The sequence below is a fragment of the Choristoneura fumiferana genome, chromosome 13 (assembly GCF_025370935.1).
Source record: "Choristoneura fumiferana chromosome 13, NRCan_CFum_1, whole genome shotgun sequence".
Taxonomy (NCBI): domain Eukaryota; kingdom Metazoa; phylum Arthropoda; class Insecta; order Lepidoptera; family Tortricidae; genus Choristoneura; species Choristoneura fumiferana.
The window spans coordinates 10,924,143-10,949,640 of record NC_133484.1 but is presented as its reverse complement, the minus strand read 5'-3'; the positions used below and the strand labels follow the sequence as shown (position 1 = coordinate 10,949,640).

The 25,498-nt window shown below is 38.2% G+C and overlaps 1 protein-coding gene across 2 annotated transcripts; it reads left to right on the top strand.

Moving 5' to 3' along the window:
• Positions 1-373: 373 nt before the first annotated feature.
• On the top strand, positions 374-23,705 carry Gdh (glutamate dehydrogenase, mitochondrial). Of its 2 annotated transcripts, none has more exons than XM_074096299.1 (9): positions 374-915; positions 9,358-9,558; positions 13,269-13,408; positions 15,201-15,294; positions 16,634-16,791; positions 19,149-19,310; positions 20,452-20,656; positions 22,733-22,887; positions 23,361-23,705. In XM_074096299.1, exons 1-9 carry the CDS (start codon positions 483-485, stop codon positions 23,475-23,477), a joined length of 1,665 nt encoding a protein of 554 aa, XP_073952400.1. In that variant the 5' UTR covers positions 374-482; the 3' UTR covers positions 23,478-23,705. The 2 variants fall into 2 exon arrangements, with proteins under 2 accessions (XP_073952400.1, XP_073952402.1); XM_074096301.1 differs by lacking the exon at positions 23,361-23,705 and adding an exon at positions 23,028-23,044 and having other exon boundaries at positions 22,733-22,951.
• The last annotated feature ends 1,793 nt before the right edge of the window (positions 23,706-25,498 follow it).

The following is a 25,498-nucleotide window of genomic DNA, read 5'->3' as shown; positions in this document are numbered from 1 at the left end:
CACTCTCTTGCTAAATAATACAAACAAGCGTCAGCGGGACGGTACGATACGAAACGAACTTCGATTTTCGAATTTCATAGTACCCCCTGCAGGGCTACTACGAAACTCGGAATTCGAAGTACGTGTCGTGCGGTCCCTTTGACACTTATACTATTTAATACGAGAGCGAGAGGGGCGGTACGATACGAACTTCGAGCTTCGATTTTCATAGTAGCCCTGCTGTGTGTTGTCTATGATTCGTCGTGTATTTTTTCGATCGTTAATTGAAGCGAGACCAAAAATCCGTTTCGGAATTTTATCACTACCTGTGGCAACCGGCGGCCCTTGATTTTTTTCGTCTGTAACTAAATTCATTTCATTCAGTGGTCGCATCCGTCGGGGCGGGTCGTCACTGTAATTAGTTCATCACATTATTTATTGTGTATTTTAACTTTGAAAAAGGCGACCTAACCCGACTATAGTACTTAATAAAATCAGTCACAATGCTGCACCTTAAAAGTATCGCTAAATCAGTAGTGCCGCCTTTAAAAAATTCAATTCAAAATGAAGCAGCCGCAAATATGGTCAGAATAGTGCCTGCTGCTGTAAACGTATGTTGCCGAACCTACGCCAGCCATGAAATACCAGAGAGGCTTAAGGATATTCCAACCAGTGGAAACCCAAGGTTCTTCGACATGGTGGAATATTTCTTCCATAGAGCTTGTCAGGTAGTGGAAGACAAATTAGTAGACGATATGAAATCCAGAGTTTCTGTCGAGGAGAAGAAAAAGAAGGTTGCCGGTATCCTGAAGCTCATGCAGCCCTGCGACCACATTCTGGAGATCCAATTTCCCTTAAGGCGTGATTCCGGCGACTATGAAATGATCCTCGGCTACCGTGCTCAACATTCCTCACACAGAACTCCCACTAAAGGAGGTAAGTGGTATACCTATATTGAGTACCATTGTTTTGCTTTAAATTGCTTACATCACCCGAATATGCTGTAGTTAAGTAGATAGTTGAATGTTACAATAGGGAAATTTTATTTATAGCCCAAGAGACACGTGATTATGCCGAACGTAATGTTACGTAGTTCCTAGCGAAAATTAACCTGCTGGACTGGAGTAGATTATTTTGCTTTAAGCTAAATTATTGGGCGAAGAATGCCCTTAACTACGAATAACATATGAAAGTTGTTTGTAGGCAATGTGATCTGATCATGATTCGTAGTATATTTCGTAGTTAAATAATACCTATTTCGCTCGTAGGACTAAAACTTGCTGTCTAATTATTTTTAGACTAAAATTTAAAGTACTGTTTGCTTATGATACGATATAATTAGCTTACATTAAAATTTCTTTAGATGTTCGCTTATTTGACATCACAATTTTTACTGTTTTTATTTTTTAGTGAGTGGCGTTAAGAATGTTCTATCTGTCTGGCTTGGCCTAAAGTGAGGTTATGTGAACTTATGTCGCTTTAGTTTATATAGTAAGTATTATGCACACCGCAAAGTTTACGCTGATTCTTTCAAATTCATGTAGTGATATCATTAAAAAATCCAAAATAAATAGTAGACTAAACAAACAATACTCGATTTAGGCATTTTTAGTTTAGTGAGCCAAAGCTTTGATTTCACTAGAGATGGCAGTTTTTAATGATGCACGGACTGCACTGTTATTTTTTTACACTAGAAAGATTAGATACGGGATATAATGAGCTAACGAACTAGCCGCGGAATTATTTGTGTGGTTCCTTCATTTGATTTCTCTCGGATCTACAATACAATACAATACAAAGACTTTCTTGTACACCAGAAAAAGTAAGCGATACAGAAAACAGATACACAGAGAAAAAAATTACAAGGTAAGCAATAGGCGGCCTTATCGCTTAAGAGCGATCTCTTCCAGGAAACCTTTTTTGCAGAAAGAAGGAAGGACTAGTTTACAACAGATGGTGCATCAAAAATAGAACAAAAATTAAAACGTAACAGAAATACATCTACGAATACATATACATATAATTATATCGTACATATACTTCATATACGTCTAAAATAAATATAGGCAGTGAGATAAACAGCAACAAATAAATTATCATAAAGCTAATTATTACAAAATGAAAGATAGTGCTCTTTAGCATAGATTTAAATAGTGACAAAGATTTGCGCGTCGTAAGTCAATCGGTAAGGAATTCCACAACCGAATAGTCTGGACAGTAGGTATAAGAATATACATAGAATTTGGAGTTAGATAGAGGCACGGTAAGGAGAAAGTTCTGTGAGCATCGAACAACATCATGCTTCTTCGTGGATGGCACTAGGTATATAAGGATAAATGTTTTTACTAGATCCTCTGTAGGCTAATCTAATATTATGAAAACTATAATTTCTATTTCATATTTGGTTTATATCCATTATACCTTGAGGAAAAGCTGGGTTCCCTGAAACAAGCATTGTTTTGCTTAAAAGGAGGCACCAACCTTATTTTATTGTATCAATGCTTTTATTTAAACCAATAAACTTTTTAATTACCTGACTGTAAAGAAGGAAGATTATGTGTTTGTCAAATCGTGACCAGCTCAAAAAATCTTAGGCTAGGTCTTATGACTTATGGGTCCCGACTGTTGAACTTTAAGTTAGCTACTTAACAAAGTTCTAGACCACTAGACTTGTTATCATCTTTCTAGTATTTTATGGCAGTCGGGTTTTTAGATTTTTTTTATTTATTGTTTTTTTTTAAATATCACTGCTCTTAAATAAAAGTTTGTTAATGGTGCTAAAACTTAGTCTTTCACAATTTTACTCTTGCATGAGGGATTGCCAAAGATACTGATTTCTACTGAACCCTGGACATGCTTTTTTATAAATAAATTTGTTTTCATGCTATCTTCCTCCTAGTGTTCGTGTCTCTGCGGCAAGCAAATAGCAGAATAATAGGATGTATACTTTATTTACAGTGGTGGACATATAATTAGTAACACTTAGTACATCAACGAATATTTAATACTTGTTAGTACTTAAACAGTTCTAGCTTCATAATTAAATAACTTTTTTTAACACTGAATGGAAACAAAAAAAAAACGCGGTATCATAACAATTATTAATTTCTTTAACATTGGCGGCTTGGACAACTAATTAGAAACAGAGCAATTTAAAGAATGGCTATACGCAGCATTACGCGTTTTGCCACCTTTTTCAAACTGTTTATCAGAAATTGTTGCGTGATTTAATAGTTGAAAATGGATAAGAACAAAAGTTAAAATATGGATCGAAAATGGACTTATAGAAAGATTGCAGACCATCTGGGTTGTTCACTAAAGATGGTGTTTAATGCAGTCACACGTTACAAACAACACAGAACATCAGAAAATGTTCGTAGAAAAGTTAGGCCCAGGAAGACTACACCACATGAAGACAAGCTCATCATTCGTTTAGCTAAGAAGGATCCATATAAAGGCTCTAATTTGATCCGAAAAGAAGTTTTTTCTGAGTACGACTCTCGAAACGTATCCGCTAGACTTGTACGCACAGGCCGTTGGTGGAAGCCAAGTTGTACGGAAGGATTGCTAGGAAAGTACCACTTCTCACAAGACACCATAGGCAAACTCGTTTAGACTTTGCCAGAAAATACGGGAGCTGCACAGCATGACAATGGAAAAAAGTTTTGTTTTCGGACGAAACTAAGATAAGTTTGATAAATTCTGACGGCAAACGGTACGTACGTCGCCCAGTTAACGAAGCACTGAATAAAAAAATCACTAAAAAGACAGTAAAGCATAGTGGTGGAAATATTAAAGTGTGGGGATGTTTTTCGGGATACTCTGTGGCACATCGTGAAGGAAACATTGTCTAATCAGCAACTCACCAGCATCAACGAACTTTATGACGCCTTTGTTGAAGCTTGGTCAACTATTCCGGTGGTAACGTGTGAAAAGTTGATAGAGTCAATGCCACGTCGTTGTAAAGCTGTAATAGATAACAACGGCTACCCAACTAAATACTAAAATTCTATGGATAAGGTGATGGACCTACCCTGTACCCTCTTACCCTTTTTAGGGTTCCGTAGTTTTTAGTTTGCTTTGCTTTGCTCATGTTAATTACTAAGGGTATGTCATGTTTCTAATTAGTTGTCCACTACATAACCACTGTTTTTTACTTTAATTTATAATTTGATAGAATTATCGCAAAACCGCCGAAATAATACACAAAAACGATGATTTATTATAGACAAACGATAACGAACCCCATTATACTAAGTAAAAAAAAAAGAAGATATTATTAGAAATTTTCAAGTAATACGCTATGTTTCTAATTATATGTCCACCACTGTAGGTCGATGATCGAATTCTTCGTTTCGACTTAACCATAATTGTTCCCCAACTATGTATTTGGGGAACAATTATTATTATTCAGGTACTTACCTCTGTTCCTGATCTGCCTGTAATCTGAATGTAGTTTGAGCAGTTTTTACCTACCACTACCAGTACATCAACTTTTATTACATTTTGTAGCAGAACAATGATCGCAATTGGGTTGCGGGCAATTATTATAAAAATATTACCCAGATGTTTTTGATCAGGAGCCTAGAGCTAAGTATGTGTAATGCGATCTTTTTTAAAGTAGACGCTTTTGAACGACCAACTATAATATTCATACAATAAACTCTGGCATCTATTGTACGATAATAATATTGTAATAGTGCACGCAAATAATTATTAGTAAGTATAGGAGGCCCCTGAACTGACAACGCGCCCAACTAATTTTGTTTTTAACTCATACTTATTACAAAGTCCAAACCACAGAGCTAAGAAGAATAGAAATTAAATGATACCTTCTACAGTCGATGTTGCTATCGACATCGTTGTTGTTTGGGCCTTACCTTACCCGCTGTGTGAATGATCTGAACGTAAGTTTTTTCGTGTTTTCTTAGATTTTAGTAGGTATAAATACTTAATTCTTTTTGATCCACCATTTCTGCAATAGGTAATCCGTATTTTTGAGTAATCAACTCCGGTATTTATGGACTGAGCTAACTATATAATTATGACTTTTTCGCCATAGGTAAGTAGTGTTTTAGCTCGCGGGTCATTTATATTTCTGTTAATATCAGTTCTATGGTCCAAACAAAGAACAAAAAGTCTAAACTAGTTTGTTCAGATATAATGCAAATTATAATATCCAATACCAAATGTATCTATGTCGAAATATTTCGTAACATTTATAAATGACGAGAACTTTATGCGTTTCAAAATGTAGTTTCTATGAAATGTAAATCAGTATGAAAACTTTCGAAATAAAACTTTTGAAAAGGAGATGCTGATCATTTTAATCAAGAAAAAAATCCGTGCATCCTGTTTGCCTAATAAATAACAATGAATAAGTAATGAAAACAAGTACTTGTATTCAGCACGCACTCACGTCACATAATTCATGATTTCAAGAACATTTCCCCGAAAACCGATAGGCGGATAATGTGATAAAGAAATTTGAACGCGTTACTAAGCTGGCGACGGGAGGCGTGGCTGTGACGCGTCCGTTGGAGAACGTTGTGTAATGTTTGACAAAAATTAAACATGCATCGTCACCACTATTATATAATTTGAAGGTCTCTTGGCGCTAGATAACATGTGAAAAAAACACAACACCCACGTTTCTGTACTTATGTGTAAGTACTTAATATGAATATAAGTAGGTAGGTACCTATAAGTACGATACCTAACAGTGCTAGTAGAGCGGTCACGTTTCACTAAGTATATCAATCAGCAGATGACATCATCTTACTGCCAAACTTGTTATGCAAATGTGATAAAGTTGACTGATAAACAAGTTGATAGGTGTATTTAAATAAACTTTCTTAAGGTTATGTTAGGACCTTTTGTAGGTACGAGTATATTAGTGATGGATGGACTATTGTAATTTATAAATACCTACGAATTGGAACACTCTTTCGTGACTCGCATCACTCGCATGCTTGATTGCTCATCGGTCACCAAAACATTACATTCCTAATTACGCATTTATTGATTCACTCTCGGAAGGTATGTGACAACAATCAAGATTTCGTAACGCTGTTCTCAGTCGAGCAGTAAATTCATTAAACGGACAAACCATCGTTACGCCGACACCGCCATTGTTTTTACTAAAGTTTGCACGTTTTTTGCGAAATCAGAATATTTCTCATCTAAGTATTTTTATCTTCTAGGAAATATGCCAACCATAATGTTGGTCTTCGTTTTTTTTTTCAAATCGATTCATAAGTAAATGACGGAGTTGTTACCTCAGTAACAACCAAAAAAAATACAACCGAATTGATAACCTCCTTTTCCTTTAAGTCGCATAAAAAAAAGCTGTCATTAGATGTATGTGTTAGAATGCGGTGTGAGGCAAGGTGGGCTAACATCGCCTAAGCTGTTTAATTTGTACATTAATGCATTGATCGAGGAACTCAGTGGTACTCATGCGGGAAGTTTTATAGACGGAGTAAGCGTAAACAATATCAGCTATGCCGATGACATGGTGCTGCTGGCTCCCTCGGTCAATGCGCTCAACGAATTGCTTGGTATATGTCATAAATACGCTACCTCTCATGGACTACTGTACAACTTTGAAAAGACTGTATATGACTTTCAAGGCCCCAGGTAGGAAGGCCCCGGATCTCACTCCCAGTTTTGCTGGACGGGACTTCAGTTACCAGAGTGACTCAGGTTAAATATTTAGGCCATTATTTAACTGATAATTTAAAAGATGATGTAGATGTAGAACGGGAGCGCAGGGCGCTGACGGTGCGGGCGAATATGCTGGCACGCAGGTTCGCTCGGTGTACGAGTACAGTTAAGATAACGCTCTTTAAAGCATACTGCCCGTCAATGTACTTGGGTGCCCAGTGGGCGAGCTGCACGCAACGGTCCGTCAGCTCCCTGCGCGTCCAGTATAATAACGCCTTCAGAGCGCTGTTAGGGCTGCCACGATTCTGCAGTGCGTCCACTATGTTTGCCGAAGCGCGACAGCTTTAATGCTACTACGAAAAAAAGGCATCGCTTCTGACAAGAATACGTGGCAGCACTAACAGTCTCCTGAAGATGATAGCTGTAAGAGATGAGTGCTCTATAATGCAAAATTTAATTAATACCACACTATCACCCGTCCAATATGTATACTAACATAGATATAAGCAAATTACTAATAATCTTTGTTGTCTGAATAAATAAATGAATTATTATTATTATTATCAATCTATGATATGTCATTGAAACGTTAGATGTAAGAAAGAAGTGATCCGTCTGAACGTCAGTCAGTTGTCTATCTATGTAGTTTGTTCATCTGACATTGCATCACGCGAGCCAACCAATCCCTGCATTCTTTCTGAATTTTAACTTTAACCAATCAACAAGCACGTCTATTTGAAACCTAGAAATTGATTCGTATTTGAATCATACGTCGTTTTGGTTTTAAGTATGGCCACTTTTTTGTGGAATTTGTTCAGAATTACGCTTCCTGACATTATTTGTTAGTAGTAGCTAGGCTCGTAAGTTTTCGGTATGAGTAAATAATTAAGTAAGTATGCTTTCGATATTTTTTACATACCTAAGTACCTACAGCTAAACGTTACTCTTCGCGTCTTCGTCACTAGATAGTTAGGTGTAAATTTAAACAATAGATCGTTTTAAGACTTGAGTGACATTACATTACGTACGAGTACATACCTAAGCATCTACTGACGTAGGTGTATGTTCTCGGTACCTATTAGGTTTAATCAAGTATATGTACTAAGAAATACTGAATTAGTTATTTAACTCTTAAATCCAACGCCGACTCTAGCCCTTGATCAAGGTAGAGTGAGAGTCCGCGCCTCTCAAAAGGCGCATCATAATTTTATTTTGCACTGGAAACTGGAAAATGGCTCCCCTTGTCAGCTAGCGCCACGCTGGCGCTTAGAGCGACCGCTCCTCTTTTTCTAGCCCAGGGCCGGCGCTGCTTAATCTTTTAGTTATATTAAAATAAAGCAAAAACTTCTTGTAGTTCTACCTAACATATCATCGTATCTACATCGGTAGGTTTGGGTAATACACTTAAAAATTGTGTTTGTCTTTTAAAAAAATACATTTGACTAAACATGTTGTTCAGCTTTTAAAAAATACAGGACGCAAAAGAGTAAACAAGTATCATTTTTAATTGTGAAACTAAACATTTCCCGCTGTAAATGTTTTACACGACTAATCTACTAATTAAACAACACTGTTGTCGTAGGCAATGGAGCCAATTTAAATGCCAGTGAACCGTACTCTGTCAACACTTCAATTTTAACGTTCAGCATTGGTGTAAATATGGCACTACATACTCTACGTGGGTCTATATTGACTGGTAGAAAATTGTTAGTCATAATGTAATGTTTGACATACTTAACGCTTATTTTCTCTGAAACCATTTACTTTTCAGAATTGTTATAAAACAAACCTAACCTAACCTAGAGAGTTCTACAGGATGACCATTTAAAAAATTATGAAAAATGTACAGTTTCAGCGGGAAAAAATTATGACTTATAATAATTATGACAAACATTACATTAGATTATGGCAGTCGAAAGGATCCCACTCTACGTAGTTATATGTACGAGTATGTATAACTTCTCACACGCTCTTAGAGGAACTGCCATGCTGGATGTTGATCAGATAGTAGCCATCACAATCCTAGTAGAGCTACAACTATGTAGTACCGACACAGCCGACACTACTACATAACATGAGTTCGAAAACTAAGTCAGAGCATCAAACTAGGTATATATGTACCTGCCAGCTGCCACACACACTTGACCCCTAAAAAGTGCCTGAGACCGCTTGTAGACGTCCGTTGTTTTCACCGGACAACGGACCGTTTTTTTGCCGGACTTATGGTGTTGTATGGCTTACAATAAATGTGTGTACATGCACTGGACACTTGTCCGGCAAAAAACAAACGGCCCGTTGTCCGGTGAAACGACGGACGTCTACAAGCGGCCGGAGTATGAACATTGGCGTGCATTTGGGTCATTTCCAGGGTGGGCAGTTGGTAGCTTGGCCGCAGCAGCAGGGGGCCACCAGCACTATTAGCACTACCTACCTTGCTGCGTACTCAATGCACGCCATAGAGTATGAGCAATTTAAGTATAAGATAAGATAGCAGTAAAAATTGTTCGTTTGTTAAACCATTTTTAATAAAAAAAAAACAACTGCCTAGCGAACACACATCAGAAAATATCATCGTGAAATTAAAGCTTGGAAGTAGTACATGGTAGGCATACAGCTTACATCCCGGATTCATATCCGGTTCCATCATTTCTTTTCTAGTCTTTCTCCATGGGTTCTAGCTACAGTTTACTAAAAGATTTTGTATTTACATAGGTATTCGATTCTCAACGGATGTCACCAGGGACGAGGTGAAGGCGTTGTCTGCTCTGATGACCTTCAAGTGCGCGTGCGTCGACGTACCATTTGGCGGAGCTAAAGCCGGCATCAAGATCAACCCCAAGGAGTATTCCGAGCATGAGCTCGAGAAGATCACACGTCGGTTCACCCTTGAACTGGCTAAGAAGGGATTCATTGGTAAGTACAAAACAACCTAAATATATATAGAACGACTCGAAATATAAAAACCGTGTGACAGAGACGCTTGTAAGAGTACTGTCTTAATGCGCTAGAATATTTAATAGTACAACATTATGCATGTGGATTACTAACGAACGAGAGTCTATTAGAATTAAAATGACTCGAGTTTGTAATCCCCTTACTGCCCGTGATACACACAATGATTTTTATCACATTGCGAGAAAAAAAAATTAAGTACTTATTATAAATAATAAAATAAATAAAATAATTTGTGTTAAATAATATTGGCGTCAGCGATACGATACCAACTTCGATTTTCGAATTTCGTAGTAGCCCCCTGTAAGGGCCGCCGGTTGCCGCAGGTAGTGATAAAATTGCGAAACGGATTTTATGTCTCGCTTCAATTAACGATCGCAAAAAAAAGACACGACGAATCATAGACAACACACAGCAGGGCTACCACGAAACTCGAAACTCGAAGTTCTTACGTACCGTCCCTCTCGCTCTCATTAAATAGTAGAATGGCCAGATTCTTCCAACATGCTAAAAAAAATAATACTAAAATTAAGTTTTGTGGTGTAAAATTGAATCATAGCTAAGTTTTAAAGATATAAATAAAACGTTGGCTGACTTGAAACCTCTTTAGTCTGAAATGACGTACAGTTACTAACTTGTTTTAAAATTTTAAAACTAAACTCCATTACTCCCCGGGAACAATTTAGGCCATTGTCCTTTAGTATACAGGCATGGATGGAATAACATCATTGACGACCAAGTGTGATTGAAAAAAAAGTAACTTAAGTACCTATTTCAATTTCTTTCACATACCTACTTGACCTACGTTGCTTACATCGCTATGAACATTGGCAAAAATTCGAATGTATGACAGTAATTGCATTTGATGACCCCGCTATTTTATTATTGACTGCGATGTTCCGTCTCAATAGTTCTATTGATGGGTCAAGTCAATCCTCTTACTGAATCGACAAAAAGTGCCGGCCGGCGGTAACAGCGGGCGCGGCCTGTCTTGGTAACAAGCCAAGCCAACTGCAGTGACCCAAATGATTGATAACGTTAAGTAGGTACACCTACCTATGTAACATATTTTTAAATCTTTCTGTACCTATTTGCACATATTCCGGCAATCTATTTAAAAGATCAGTCGAGTTTATCTAATCGGAATAAAATGAAATGTCATACGATGGAATTCTCGATTAGATTACAAAATAACGATTTAGCTTTTATGTGAATTATTCTAAATTACGTGATCTTATTTTTTCAGTTTGGTAAACCCCCTTTCTCTTCCCGAGAGCCTTCAATCAAGTTCTTCGCTATTCTCGTAGCTAATACGTATAAGTACCTACATAGTACTGGTAGGTTCGTACTACAGTAAACTAAAATATATTTTATTTCCACTAGTTGATCTCCATTCTATTGAAGGAGTTAGCAGGATAATAGACACAGGAAGAGTAGATTTGTTTTAAATAACAAAATCTTTACAAAATTTATACTCGTGGTATCTTATCTAATTTACCTACCATCTCGGTGGTTAAATAAGTATCAACAAGTTGAGATAATGCTATAAACTTTGGCCTGAACATTTTATTCAGATATGTTTTTTTGGTCAACGGGTCACAATAACAGTTCCTATCACAACGATATCTATTCAAAGTTAAATAGGTAGATGGATTCACACATTTTCAACGTAAACTTTAAGTAGACTCAAAGTAGTTAAGTAGGTATACTTATTTCGGTTCCCAAAGTTAATGGAAATAAATTAAGGTCAGCTAGCTCATTCGGTACCAGGTAAAATACCAGATTACATAATCACATGATTATTTTGATTACTTATCATGGTAATTGGTCAAGGTCGAATCTTAATCCAACCTAACTTAGGTAATGTAGGCAGGTTCGTAATCGTTTTAACGATGCAGTTATGTAGTAAAATAATTTTGCTAGTATAAGCAGCTACTTCTTAAAGATTAAAGTTAGGTAAAATGGCGTAGGTATATTGAATTGATCATTTTTTATCTTCTTCTTTATCGCGTGTTCCCAGGCTCAACGATTCAGATTCACGGTCACGTTATTGGGAGAGATATAACCGCGTTATCAAAGTCACATTCACATATGGACGGTAATTTAATGTTGTTCGATAACACCTGCCACCGATAATGTTTGGTAAAACAAATCTGTCGATGACAAAGATAAATGTTGCCATCGTGAATATTTTGTCACAATGCATAAGTGCTATGTTTGCTTTGAAGAAGGTTTGCTTGCGACTGTGACAAATAAGTCCTAATGTGTTTTTCACGAGTCTGCTGCTACTTATTTGCTTAACATGAGATTATACTTAATTATTTACTTACACACATTAGTAGATTGTTGTGGTTTTACGGAAACCTAACAAAATTGCCTAGTGGACAGTAGTGTAAAGTGATACAATCCCCATTATTAAGTATGTAATTTTCTAGGTCGACTATTGACTTCTGTCCTAAGTGTACTGACCTACAGTCCATTGCATTGAATTCCTGTTGCACTGTTATAGCAATCACAATGTTTACTAAGATACAATTACTTACACAACAATTTAGATGACTGGCAACACACACAGCAGGACACGCGACACGCGATGCATCGTAGGCTGAAAATAGAAATCAACTGTGCCCTTAGTGTACGTTTTCGGTTACAAAATACGTCTCGATCGCGTTCGCGTTAAAGTCTCAATTTGTATGCAAACACGAACAGCGCCTCTAGCGGAACGTTTGCGATGTTCGTGTATCCATCCATACAAATTGAGATTTTAACGCGAACGAGACGTATTTTTTTAACGAAAACTTACACTAAGGGTACTGGAATAATCATAATGTGATTACTGAGTAACATAATCGCATCATGTGCATAAATATTTATAGAGGCTAAAAGAATAATTTTTCACTTCTCATGCTCGTAAAGTTCGTATTTATGCTGGATCTAGGCGACATAAAATGACTTGACTTTTATGCTTTAGAGCATAAAGTGAACAGCCACAAACAAAGAAGTTTCTAATTTTTTTTATATTTTGTAATTCATATAAGTAAAACTAAAAATCATCAAATTAAGTAAATCAATCAAAATAAATCACTATAACTAAAAATTTATAATTATACAGTAACGCATAAACAATTAAAGGTACATCGTAAGTGAACATTTTTTTCCACTGTTGCTATTTAAGTTCCTCGCCATCGAAGTGAAAAGCAGTGTAAAACTCGAGCATTGAACCCATTTTCCCCTCGACGTGTCTATCCACCCTCTCCGTAACGGCTCGGGTGGCTATATGAACGTCTCGGGTAAAATGGCTCGTTTTATGCTCTTGTTGTACAATCTACTATTGTTATTTTAGGCACCTAACCTAAGTTACAGTTTGAAAAATATATAACCCAGAAAGTGAAATTGCCAGTTTCTTCATAATCCAAAGAGAGAGGAATGACGGCTTAGTTTAGTCATTAACCTATGAGAGATTCCTCGTTTCGCCTCATGCTCATGACACGTCCGTCCGTATCAGCGTAACCACTTAACTTCTTGGTACATAAACTTTTTATTATTACATCATCATCATAGAAGGCTATATGAGTATGATTGAGAACGATATATCCTCAGATAATAATAATCAGAGGAGTGTCGTTATCCTTTCTTGTTATTCGTCGTGTAAACATTTCGTTGGCATGCAGGGCCCGGCGTCGACGTGCCCGCCCCTGACATGGGAACTGGCGAGCGCGAGATGTCGTGGATCGCCGACACTTACGCCAAGACCATTGGCTTCCAAGACATAAACGCCCATGCCTGCGTCACCGGGAAACCTATCAACCAGGTCAGAGCAGTACACCCAATCGAACATTTCGTCCATGTACTTTCTCAACCTCATATCAGGCCAAATTAAATTGCTTTAGAATCATCTTTATGTGAAGTATATGATAGTGTTGATTTGTTTCATACAATTCAGGTAGATTTGGTTGAGGTTGAGAAAGTAAGCGGTCGATTTTTTCATGACAGGCGTTTTTGAGCCTTTGTTTACTGACAGCTTTCAACAATTAACATACAGGACAATTAACTCCTAATGTACAGTCGAGGAAACTGAATCAACGTACCAGAGTGGAACCTTTGTGCTACTAACTAATGTCATGTTGACACAAAAAGGTGGAACCTATTCATAATCAATGTGACATCAGTGGCGGACTAACAGGGGGGCGGAAGGGGCGGCTTGCCCCGGGCCTCCGGTCTTGGGGGGAGCCCCAAATGGAAATGTGCTTAGTACCTAAATTTTTTTAAACTTCTTTTTTTTTTAAAGCTGGGGGCCTCATTCAGCTTTGCCGCCCCGGGCCTCTCTTGGGCTTAGTCCGCCACTGTGTGACATATCCCATTATAATTATGTCAAACAAATCATCGCAAAATTTGATTATGTATGAATAGTTTCCACCTTGGCAAGTGATTCAGTTATTTCAGTTTCCTCGAATGTACTTAATCAGTTTAATTAGATTGGGAATGTACTGTGTTCAAGTGCTCCTAAGATATTGAAGATAAGGTACTTAATCGTGAAATACGAGTGGTCAATGTCTTTTTCCGGAAGATGTAAATCTCACCTAAATACGAAATAAGAATAAATAGTTGGAGTAACGAATTATAGGTATTTTAGGTCTACTACCTATCTACCTACCAGATTTATTGCTATCTAATAAATTAACGACAAATCTAAATAGGTATGTTTCATAAATAGTTGCGGACGGAATGTCACGTTTTACCAAATAGAGGATGTTCGGTAAGTAGTGGGTATCTTTTCGCGGGTTTCAATAACAGAAAATGCAGAAAAGAAGACCTGTTCAAATTTAATTAAAGTTGATTCCAAATGCATTTCAAGAATGTTAAAAGCTGCTTTTGTTAAGTTTCAAATATTAAGTAAGTATGCACATTATGCAGCATTTTCAAATAGCCAATGATGGAAAAAATAAAAGGACCGAGACCAAGTCCAAGTTTCCTGAAAATTACCTTGATTTATAGAAGAAAAATGATTCTTGAAATTAATAACAATACAGCCAGTTTTGTAAGAAATAAAATAATTGTTAGTATTTTTATTTAATCTTAACTAATCAACGGATGGTGAAACAGCCCCTTAATGAAGATTTCAAATTGGTAAAATAAGTCGATAAACTAATATTTAATAATTAAGATTAAATAAAAATACTAATAATTATGATTGGTTTTTTGGAATATTTTTGTATTTTTTATTTCAATTCCAAATTTTTCCCATGTGCTGGTCTTATTTTTCTGGTTTTTCTGTGCATCTATATTTCAGTTTGTATTTTCAACTAATAATTATTTAATTTCTTACAAAACTGGCTGTATTGTTATTAATTTCAAGAAACATTTTTCTTCTATAAATCAAGGTTTCTACGTTAATTCCGGGTTTTCCTCATTTATTTATTTTTAAATGTTGTTACGGAAACTATGCATTAATACATCAAGATGAACATTTCCCATCTTTCATCACTTGACCCAGACCCACTTGCTCGTTTGCCATCCAGTCAAATAAATAAAATAAATAAATAAAATAAATATCAAAAACACAATGATTATTTAAATCAATTAATGAATGTTTTATTGTGCAGGGAGGTATTCACGGCAGAGTATCCGCGACTGGTCGCGGTGTGTTCCACGGGCTCGAGAACTTCATCAATGAAGCCAATTACATGAGCATGATTGGTAAGTCTTCTCGAACCTAAAATGGCGGTTCCCGCACTTATAGTCCTTCTCATAATAATGATGCCGGATGCCGATATACGTGACGAGGAAATAAAAGCTAATCATAATCTATCATTACTAATCATTAGCATTGGAAATATGATTTCTGTAGTTGTAAATTAAGTCTTTTATTGATTCAAAATAAATTACCTATTTCTAACTAACTATTATTATATATTTTCGAATTTAGACACTGACGATATTGTAATGATAATGATTACGACTAACAACAAAAAAATAATTTTACTCCCAGGGGACTTATACATACAGTTAATGAGCTCGTAAAGCGTGCGACAACTGAGAATAGATTTTATCCACCGTTATCTTGGCTTAAAACTTATTTTGTTTTTGCTTAAAAAAAATCTGCATTATTTTTCCATGTCTCGGATCCCCCATCCCCATGATGATGATGATTATATTTCACCACTTTCAAATCATATTTTCGAGTGTTCTGAACTCAAAATTCAGGCTTAGTCGTAGTTATAAACTTCCATCCGTTGCGCACATGGTCACTGGTTAGAAAGAGATACATGATTTACATATTATTATGTTTAACTCGGGTCACGGACAAATTAGCAGGTGTGTAGGTCGACATAGTTTTTGTAAAACTTTATGTTATCTATCATATCGCTTGGTGATTTGAACTCTACTCTGGTCTTATGTTAAACCCCAAATCGTTTCATCACGCCAGTAACTAAGATACTTCTTACATGTCGCAGATTTCTCTAGATTTATACAAGTATAACTAAAAGAAAAGTAATTTAAGTGCAGCCATTTCTTACTAAACTTCCCATTATGTATTACTATAAATATAAATGCGAAAGTTGAGTTTGTGCCTGCGTGTGTTTAATACTCCTTCAGGCTAAAACGGCTAAACGGATTTGGATAACATTTGGTATGTGGATAGTTGGATGTCTGGTATAACTTATCGTCATCATCCCGGCCTATAGGCGTCCCACTGCTGGGCACAGACTGGGATAAAGCTTATGGTAAATTTCAAACGTAATTTCGAGTAGACTTTTTTATATAGTCTATAATAGTGCCCCACTGCTGGACAAAGGCCTCCCTCTTGACCTCCACAACCCCGTTCTGGCGCTAGGTCAGGCCAGTCCTCTGCGTACCTACATGTTTAAGTCATCCCGCCATCTCCTCGGTTTTCGTTATAGTCTAGTGACTAGACTCTAGTCGGTGGTGAGAGGTGTGGTGTTATAGTCTTTATTACTGTAAGGTAATGGTACTGCTGGAACCAAATAAATCTTTCTCTTTCTTTCTTTAAACAATAATATGTTGGGGGTTCCAGGCACGACCCCCGGCTGGGGCGGCAAGACGTTCATCGTGCAGGGCTTCGGTAACGTGGGGCTGCACACGTGCCGCTACCTCGTGCGCGCCGGTGCCACCTGCATTGGCATCATCGAGCACGACGGCTCCATCTACAACCCCGACGGTATCGACCCCAAGGTAACTTGCGCTGTTTTAGGGCCACGAGATACGCTCCTGCCTAGGGTAGATTGGCACCCCGGACAGGTAATTATTTATTAATTATGTTTTAACGAGGGAGAATTTGTGCGTCTTCTTTGGATGTGCGAGTGAGTTGTCGTTGTCGCTCCTTGGTGCTTGGCGGCACCCGGGGCGGACCGCCCCCTCCACATCCCCTTTACGCCGCCACTGGTTCGGGGGTCCGCATATCTCTCAATACGAATTCACTTTTTATATGATGCTTAAAATATAAATTTATTCTTATTACTAACGAGGGTTGCTGCGACCTTCTGCTTGGGCAGGTCTTTTAATTTCGTTAGTATTCGATTATTGGGTTGAACGGGATAATTATCTCGATAATTATCAATGATAATAATGTCTGTCTATAGGTAGCTGCTTCTGAATTTACGTGTAATATCAGACGATGCCTACATAACAATATACAGTACATAACAAATACTCACCAGATGGTTTTCGCGCGCAAACAAAAATCGTTGTATTGACATGAGGAATGCTCTGTATCGTGTTGTACACGAGTTGAAAAATGTTGAACACGATTATATTTATTATATTCACATACGATTATAAGTTGTTCATATTTGTTGATATAACCCTTCCACCTCCGCGAGTTGTAGGCGTTATGGGCGTCAAAACATACAATAGCGTTGATAAAAGCATAGGAATAATGTTGAAAATATTTATAAATGGCGGGGATCATAATTGGAAAGAAACACTCTATCTTCTCCTTTTGTTTCGATTTCTCCTTTGACCTATTAATATTAAGAGGAATAGAAATTATGGGCGACCTAAAAACACAAGGCGCCTATTCGCCTATAATAGCTAAAAGCCATATTATATGTATTTATTTTCCCGGCTTAGTTTGTAATGAAAATGAAGTTAATTGTTCAAAAAAGATTGAAATTCGGTAGTGACCGTAATTAAAATCTATTAAATCAAAAATGAGCTCATTTAATAGCAAGAGAGGCATCATCAATTGTAGAAGGAAATAAATACGATAACATTTCTTATCCTCTTTAATTAGTTTTCGCATTTGCCCAGACTTATAAATTAATTAACTAGCTGTTGCACGCGCCATGCAATTTTCCGGGGTAAAAACTATCCTATGCCTTTTGCCGAGATTCAAACTATCTGTATACAGAATTTTATCTAAATCGATTAGCAGTTAGATTGATAAGGTAAAACACAAATTATAATTATAAGATTTTCGCATTTATAATATTAGTGAGATACATAAGTCAAAATAGTTTGCAGAATTAGCTTAAACATTTGTTATGCCAAAAACGTCAATATTTAAGTAGGTTAGCAAAGCACGGGCAAAGCTCGGGTTAAAACTCAAAAACATGCTTTCGCGTTTCCGAGATCCCCAAAATAAATAAATATTAAAGAATTGCCCGTTTTAGTTTAAAAGATATTAGGAATTGCGAAGGTCGTTAGCCATTGTCTTATTGCAGCACGTAACTGTTTAATTTTCTCATGTTGACGATCTGATAACGCTATTTAAGGAAACATACTAGGTAAATTAATAAAACATAGTTATCTTTTGATTGCGTATTTTTTGATACCTATTTCACTAGTAACGCCACCTACTCGAAATTAAATCTCGTAATTAAAATGTACCTGCATTAATATCTGCTACAGCGGAGCTTGCAAAAATATCTGACTCGTCCTACCGCCCCAGAAATGAGTCGTATCGGATATTTGTGCACAATTTATTTTGTCAGATATTGGTGCTGGGAACGGTACCATAAGCACCAAGCCAATCGTTGACGTAGTAGCAGAGCCCGAGAGGGTTGAATGGGGATTTACTCGAGCGTGGGGACCTATTATAAGTAGACGTTACTTGCCAGGCATAACATCTACCTAGAGAGATCTTGAATCTTGAGTATAAATTTCAAGAACTGCGCTCTATATTAAGCTCTCCGCTCTACATTTCGCTCTTAAATGGCTTCAAAGTCTCCAACGAAGCCTTTTTATCGAGTTCTATGAGTCTCGTCATCATCATCATCATCATCATCATCATATCAGCCGTAAGAAGTCCACTGTTGGACACAGTGGCATTCATTGGGTCAATTCCAGGGTAGGCAGCGCTAGGTCGCGCCGCAAATGCGCGCTGTTTCCACCAGAGATGTGTTGTGCGTGCGAGCCGAGGTAAATGAAGCGGTTCTATTGGTTAACGAAAAACACATCCTCGCACATTATTGGTGGAAACGCTGCCTTAATCCCGCAGCTTCAAACAGGTCATCCGTCCGTCCCGCCTATGAGTTACCGTTTATTCCCCGCTTGCTCCCCATGTACCTTAAAGCTGTCACTATTCCCAGGCTCTGGAAGACTACAGGATCGACAACGGAACCGTGGTGGGCTTCCCCGGCGCCAAGGCGTACGAGGGAGAGAACATGTTGTTCGAGAAGTGCGACATCCTCGTGCCCGCCGCCATCGAACAAGTCATAAACAAGGAGAACGCGCATAAAATCCAGGCTAAGGTAAAACGATTGTGGTTTTCATCCAAGCTTTTTAACTTGTATGTATTTGACTCACTTTCAGTGACATAGGTACTTATGTAAATCTGGTGACAATACAATAATCAGGTAGTGGGTTCCTGGTGAAGTCGTGCTGTAGCCGTGGTGGCCTAGTGGTTTGTCCTATCGCCTCTCAAGCAGAGGGTCGTGGGTTCAAACCCGGCTCGCACCTCTGAGTTTTTCGAAATTCATGTGCGAGTTACATTTGAAATTTATCACGAGCTTTGCGGTGAAGGAAAACATGAAGGAAAAAACCTGCACAAACCTGCGAAGCAATCCAATGGTGTGTGTGAAGTTTCCAATCCGCACTGGGCCCGCGTGGGAACTATGGCCCAGCCCTCTTGTTCTGAGAGGAGGCCTGTGCCCAGCAGTGGTACGTATATAGGTTGGGATGGGTTCCTGGTACGGAACTAGTCCAGCCAGGATCGTCTCCGCAGAAGGGAACTCTTCGATGGTTAATGGCATTGACTTGAAATTTGGTACTGAAATATACCTAGTTTAGTTAGATGACGATGCGAGTAGGTACAGTCAACAAAAAGAACAGTAAGCAAAAAAAGCTTGCATTAAAAATCAAAAACTTATTGGGCCAGACACTAAGGTCCTTGCTTTTATTTACTTGATTTTGAAGCAGTGCTTTATAAATAGTAAATGGCGGCGTGCAGACGGGAAAAGTCCATTAGGGACTACTGAGAAGGGAGGGCCCGGACTCCCTCCGGCTAAAAAAACCCGGTTGCACATCCACAACTCCCTGGTATTGGACAAGAAAGACGTAACTGAAGTAGGCGTTTCGAACCCAGCCGAGTATGAAAAGAGTTACGACAGTAGACTTTATGTACCTACAATACATGACAAATTCAAATGTAATGGAATTAACCCGCACAATCGTACCAGCTGGGATCGAAAGGGATTTTTCCGAAATCTTACGTAAGTAATTAATGTTTTTTTTTAAAAGCGTCCAGTTTTTAATTTCATCATATACCATCCGTCGCACTGCAGGACGCAGACTTCCACTCAGAATAAGAGGGCTTGGGCCGTAGTATCATCGACGATAAGTGAAATCATTAACCTACCACGAGATTGATTTTGAGTTTATCTTTAAATCCAGATAATCGCGGAGGCGGCCAACGGGCCGACCACGCCGGCAGCAGACAAGATCCTCATCGACCGCAACATCTTAGTGATCCCGGACCTGTACATCAACGCGGGTGGTGTCACCGTCTCCTTCTTCGAGTGGCTCAAGAACTTGAACCACGTGTCGTACGGACGTCTCACGTTCAAGTACGAGCGCGAGTCTAACCACCATCTGCTGGGTAAGTTCATCATTTACGTTATTGAGGGGCTGTTTCACCATCCATTGATTAGTGTTAACTGACGGTTAAATGTGATGCCGTCTCTGTCTATTCGAACAAAACAAATAGAGACGGCATCACATTTAACCGGCAGTTAACACTAATCAATGGATGGTGAAACAGCCCCTTAGTATTACCCCCTGTTTCACCATCCATTGATTAAATTGTAACTCGCAGTAAATATTGTCAATCAGAATAGCATTACACGGTCAAATTTCAAACAGTGGCAAATGCATGAGTATTATTATGCATTTTTATGCTGTTCTAATATTGCAGAGAATCACCTGTTTTAATCAATTTCTTTCTACTTTTTGTCGCGTAAAGCTTGCCTGGACAGGACTTGAGTTTACTAAATTTTCTCCAACTCCATGTGTATAAGTCATGGTATTCGATAAAAAGTCTAAGAGTTAAGCAAATAGGCCCAAATAGACTAACACTGTAACAAAAATGTCGAACATTAATTGTTCCGTCCACACATACGACAGTTTGTACCTAGGTACTCCATAAATGCCTAAACTGTGATGTGAATGTGACCACAAAAATGTCTCAGTTGCACATAACTACTGTCTCAGGACAATGTGTATAAGAAGTTGCGAAGTTCTCAAGGCTCTACTCATCTATGGTGAAGACCTCTGTTTGAACGACAAGTATGCCTGCTCATACCTACGCTCGGCGGTCGCTCTAGGGTTCTCAACCCACAAAAAACTATCGTTCAATCGTGGAAGTGGCACTCGTATCTAGTTGTTTGATTTATCGTTGAGAATGAAACGGGAAGAATGGAAATATAAATTAATAATAACTAAAATATTTTGATTATAATGTCATTGTTGCCACTGGTAGCTGAAAAAACGACTATTCGCCACTTAATGTTGAATTTAAACAACCTTCCACTGAACAGTTATAATAACTTTTTTTTGTTGCTCCATTATTGCACAAAAAAGTTCACAGACGCGTGTCTCAAGCGCGAGCTTAGGGCCACGCGCTCGCACTGGTCCCAACTGGTCGTTATATCGTCCGAGATATGCAGCCTTATTCATAAAAAGTTAGAGCCTCCTTGAAGGCTCCTTGAAGGCCCTATCTCTTTATTCATAAACGTCTGTTAGCGCTAATAGTCGATCAAGGCTCTGCTAAAGTTAGCGGACCGTAGACCCTCCTTTTACCTCTAAGTCACAAAATGGCCGACACAACCTTGAGCTGCTGCTTTGACAAGAGCAAAAAACCATACCGAAGATATTTTAGTGAAGGGTGAAGTTACGCAAAGATTAAAAAAAAACCAGGAAAAATTTTCAGGAATTTGTATTTAAAAATCCTCTAAATTAGCAGCAATAAATTAACAATAAGTATGAAAAAAAAAATAGGATGATTAACACAATTATGGCTTTTTGCACAACATAAACATGCGGATCGGAAATGGCGGGAAAACAAACTTCTCGCTTTTTATTTTTTTTCCTGCTAATTTGCTGTCACTGCTGTCAACTTTTTTTTTTTTAATTATCGATTAGGCCATTTTTTGTCTTTGATTTGTCAAGGTGGCCAACATAACGAGTCTAATCAGTCTATCAGCGGCTCAACAACTAGCAGACTGCTAGCAAGCGTTTATGAATCATACTTCTTGACAACCGTCTAACAAGCTTAATCAGTCTGCTAAGTAACAGACCGATCAAACCTCAATTAAGGATTTTTTATGAATAAGGCTGATGGTGTCCGTGAGCAGTGTCTGTATGTTGCTCGAGCGCACTTTGTATGTAATTGATTTCTGTACCTATCTCTTTTGTGCGTCCACTGTCCACTGTTGGACATAGGCCTCCCCCATAGACCTCCAGTTGCTTCGGTTGAAAGCGGCCTGCATCCACGGTACACCTGCGGCTTTTACCAGGTCATCAATCCATCTGTTGGTGGACATCCTACCTATAGCTGCGCTTGCCGATCCGCGGTCTCCATTCAACAACCTTTTGGCCCTAACGGCCATCCGTTCTCCGTGCTAATTGACTGCCCATTGCCACTTTAACGAGCTAATATATATATTCTTAATTTCAGAATCCGTGCAAGAGTCTTTGGAAAGACGTTTCGGGCGCGTCGGCGGCCGCATCCCCGTGACTCCGTCTGAGGCCTTCCAGAAGAGAATCCACGGCGCTTCCGAAAAGGATATCGTCCACTCTGGTCTGGACTACACCATGGAGCGCTCTGCGAGGGTAACGTCATTATATCAACGAACGATTGATACAAATATCATCAAAACGCCTCTGGTACTACACTGTTACTTTTGCAAAAAAAAGTATCCTATATAATGTCGCTTAAATTACCTTTGACCTTGAGGCGATGTTATACCTAGGATACTTTTTTACAAAAGTGACAGTGTAGAACCGGTGGTGCGCGTTGTTCACACATTCGAAACATTCATAACAGAAAACATAGCAATTGCGTCTCGTACAGTAAGAAATACGCGTCGCTTCCACACGTTTCGGCAAACTTAACTAATGGATAGATACATCTTATCATTGTAAGAAGTTTTCAATCCTGCTCGTGTCTGACATTATTAAACCAACCAAAAATACAACACTCAGACCTTTTTATCGTCCTTTGGGCTTTGTCCCCAAGTATAAAACTGTCTGGCTTATCTGCCTATCTACTATGAAACATTTGTTGACCGCGTGTTTGGTTGCAGGCCATTATGAAGACAGCCATAAAGTTCAACCTGGGCCTGGACCTGAGAACAGCGGCGTACGCCAATTCTATCGAGAAGATCTTCACTACCTACGCCGACGCAGGCCTGGCTTTCTAAACTCACTATTATGAAGTATTGTCTGCATTTTTGACTCTCCCTTAGCCCTTATGCACTTAATAAATATAAGACATTGTATTTACAGTATTTTTCGTCAATGAAATCATGGCTTTTTTAAAGCTTTTTTACTTTTAATGTAAGTGAATCGTTATTAAACATTTAAGTGAAAATTTAATTTTCTTATTGTATTGTCTTGAATTTTCTGAAATAAAATATTGTTTACGTTTACTTAAGACTATTATTATCCTGCTAATGTATGAATGAGAAAGTTTATAAAGATGTTTGTTACTCAATCATGCAGCAACGTCCAAACCGAAATGATTTAGATAAAACTTTGTATGGAGATAGTTTAAATCCCGGCAATGAATGAGAATACTCCGTTACGTTGCACAAGAGTTTTCCGAGATAATGATAGAATACTTCGCTGAAGACGTCGCGGGCAACAGCATTGACTTGCCTTATCCCAGTTTCTGTGTAATTTAAATGTGATCAACCTAACGCATTTAAATTAAATTTGATGACCCAATTACTTATAATATACCTACATAACACACAATACACATACACACAGTATACTGTTCTAATTTCCGTGGGAAGGATTTCTTTTACTGTGTTTATTACAAGACCATCCGAAGAACAAAATAGTGTATTGTTTCATTGTAAAGGTTCGTGTTATGAGCATGTAAGTACGTTGAATATTTTTTTGGGATCCGTCTTGAATAAGTTAGATGAACTTTTCTATACGCCAGTGTTTTTCAGACTTTGTCAGGATTTTCAGGACTGTTTTTCAGGATATATTTTTTTAATTATTTCTCATAGGTATTACATACACTACTTACTGTACATATCCACTCGCCAAACTGATATTACAGTTTGTTGGCGGGAACGCGCTTGTTACAATTTAATTATATGTAACTACCTATTTGTTTAAACATGCATCTAAATACAAAAACAAAATAAAAGTTACAACATATACAGAGATGTGGATACTTTTGAAAAAATGTACCCTAAGGCAGTTTTTGCAAAATAATCCTTCTGAGAGTATTTTTAACCTTCCTTTAGCTACACTGGTTTCCTTCTCTTAGCCACTCAAACTTGTTAAATATTTTGCCCCATAAGGGGTCGCGTTATCTTTAAAATACTCTCACCGTTATTGTGTATGATTATTCAATGTTTGTATTATCAATTTATCACCGTAGGATAATACAAATAACTGTAAGAGGTGTGGAGGTCTTTGAGTATTGTGGAGGTAGGCAGGGGAACGCGTCCTGAAAAAGTTCGAAAAACACTGCTTAAAGCTATCGTCGAAGGGAAAGGATGCATCATTCAATCAATGATGTATGATTATAATTCATCATCATCAGCCGGAAGACGTCCACTGCTGAACAAAGGCCTCCCCCTAGACCGCCACAATGAACGACAACTCGCCACTTGCATCCACCGGTTTCCCGCAACTCTCACGATGTTGTCAGTCCACCTGGTAGAAGGCCTGCCAACACCTCGTCTTCCGTTTCGTAGTCGCCACTCGAGAACTTTTCTCTCCCAACGGTTATCTGTTCTACGAGCGATATAGCCCGCCCGTTGCCACTTCAACTTGCATATTTTTCCAGCTAAATATGTCAGTGACTTTAGTTCTTCGACGAATTTCCATATTCCGGATTCTATCGCGCAAAGAAACTCCAAGCATAGCTCTCTCCATAGCTCGTTGCGTGACTCTTAGCCTGAGGCTAACAGACAAGGACCACGTCTCAGAGCCATAAGTCATCACTGGCAACACACACTGGTCGAAGACTCTATTCTTCAGGCACTGCGGAATATTGGACGAGAAGATATCACGAAGTTTCCCGAATGCTGCGCTGCCCATCCGAGTTGGATTCTTCGGGCGTCCTCTTTGTCGAAGTTGGACCTACCCAATTGTCTTGTCCAAGGTAAACATAGTGGTCAACACAACAACTTCGCGATGATTATGATTATATAATACATATATTTATCTAAGGAAATCCCATAAATATTGAAATTGC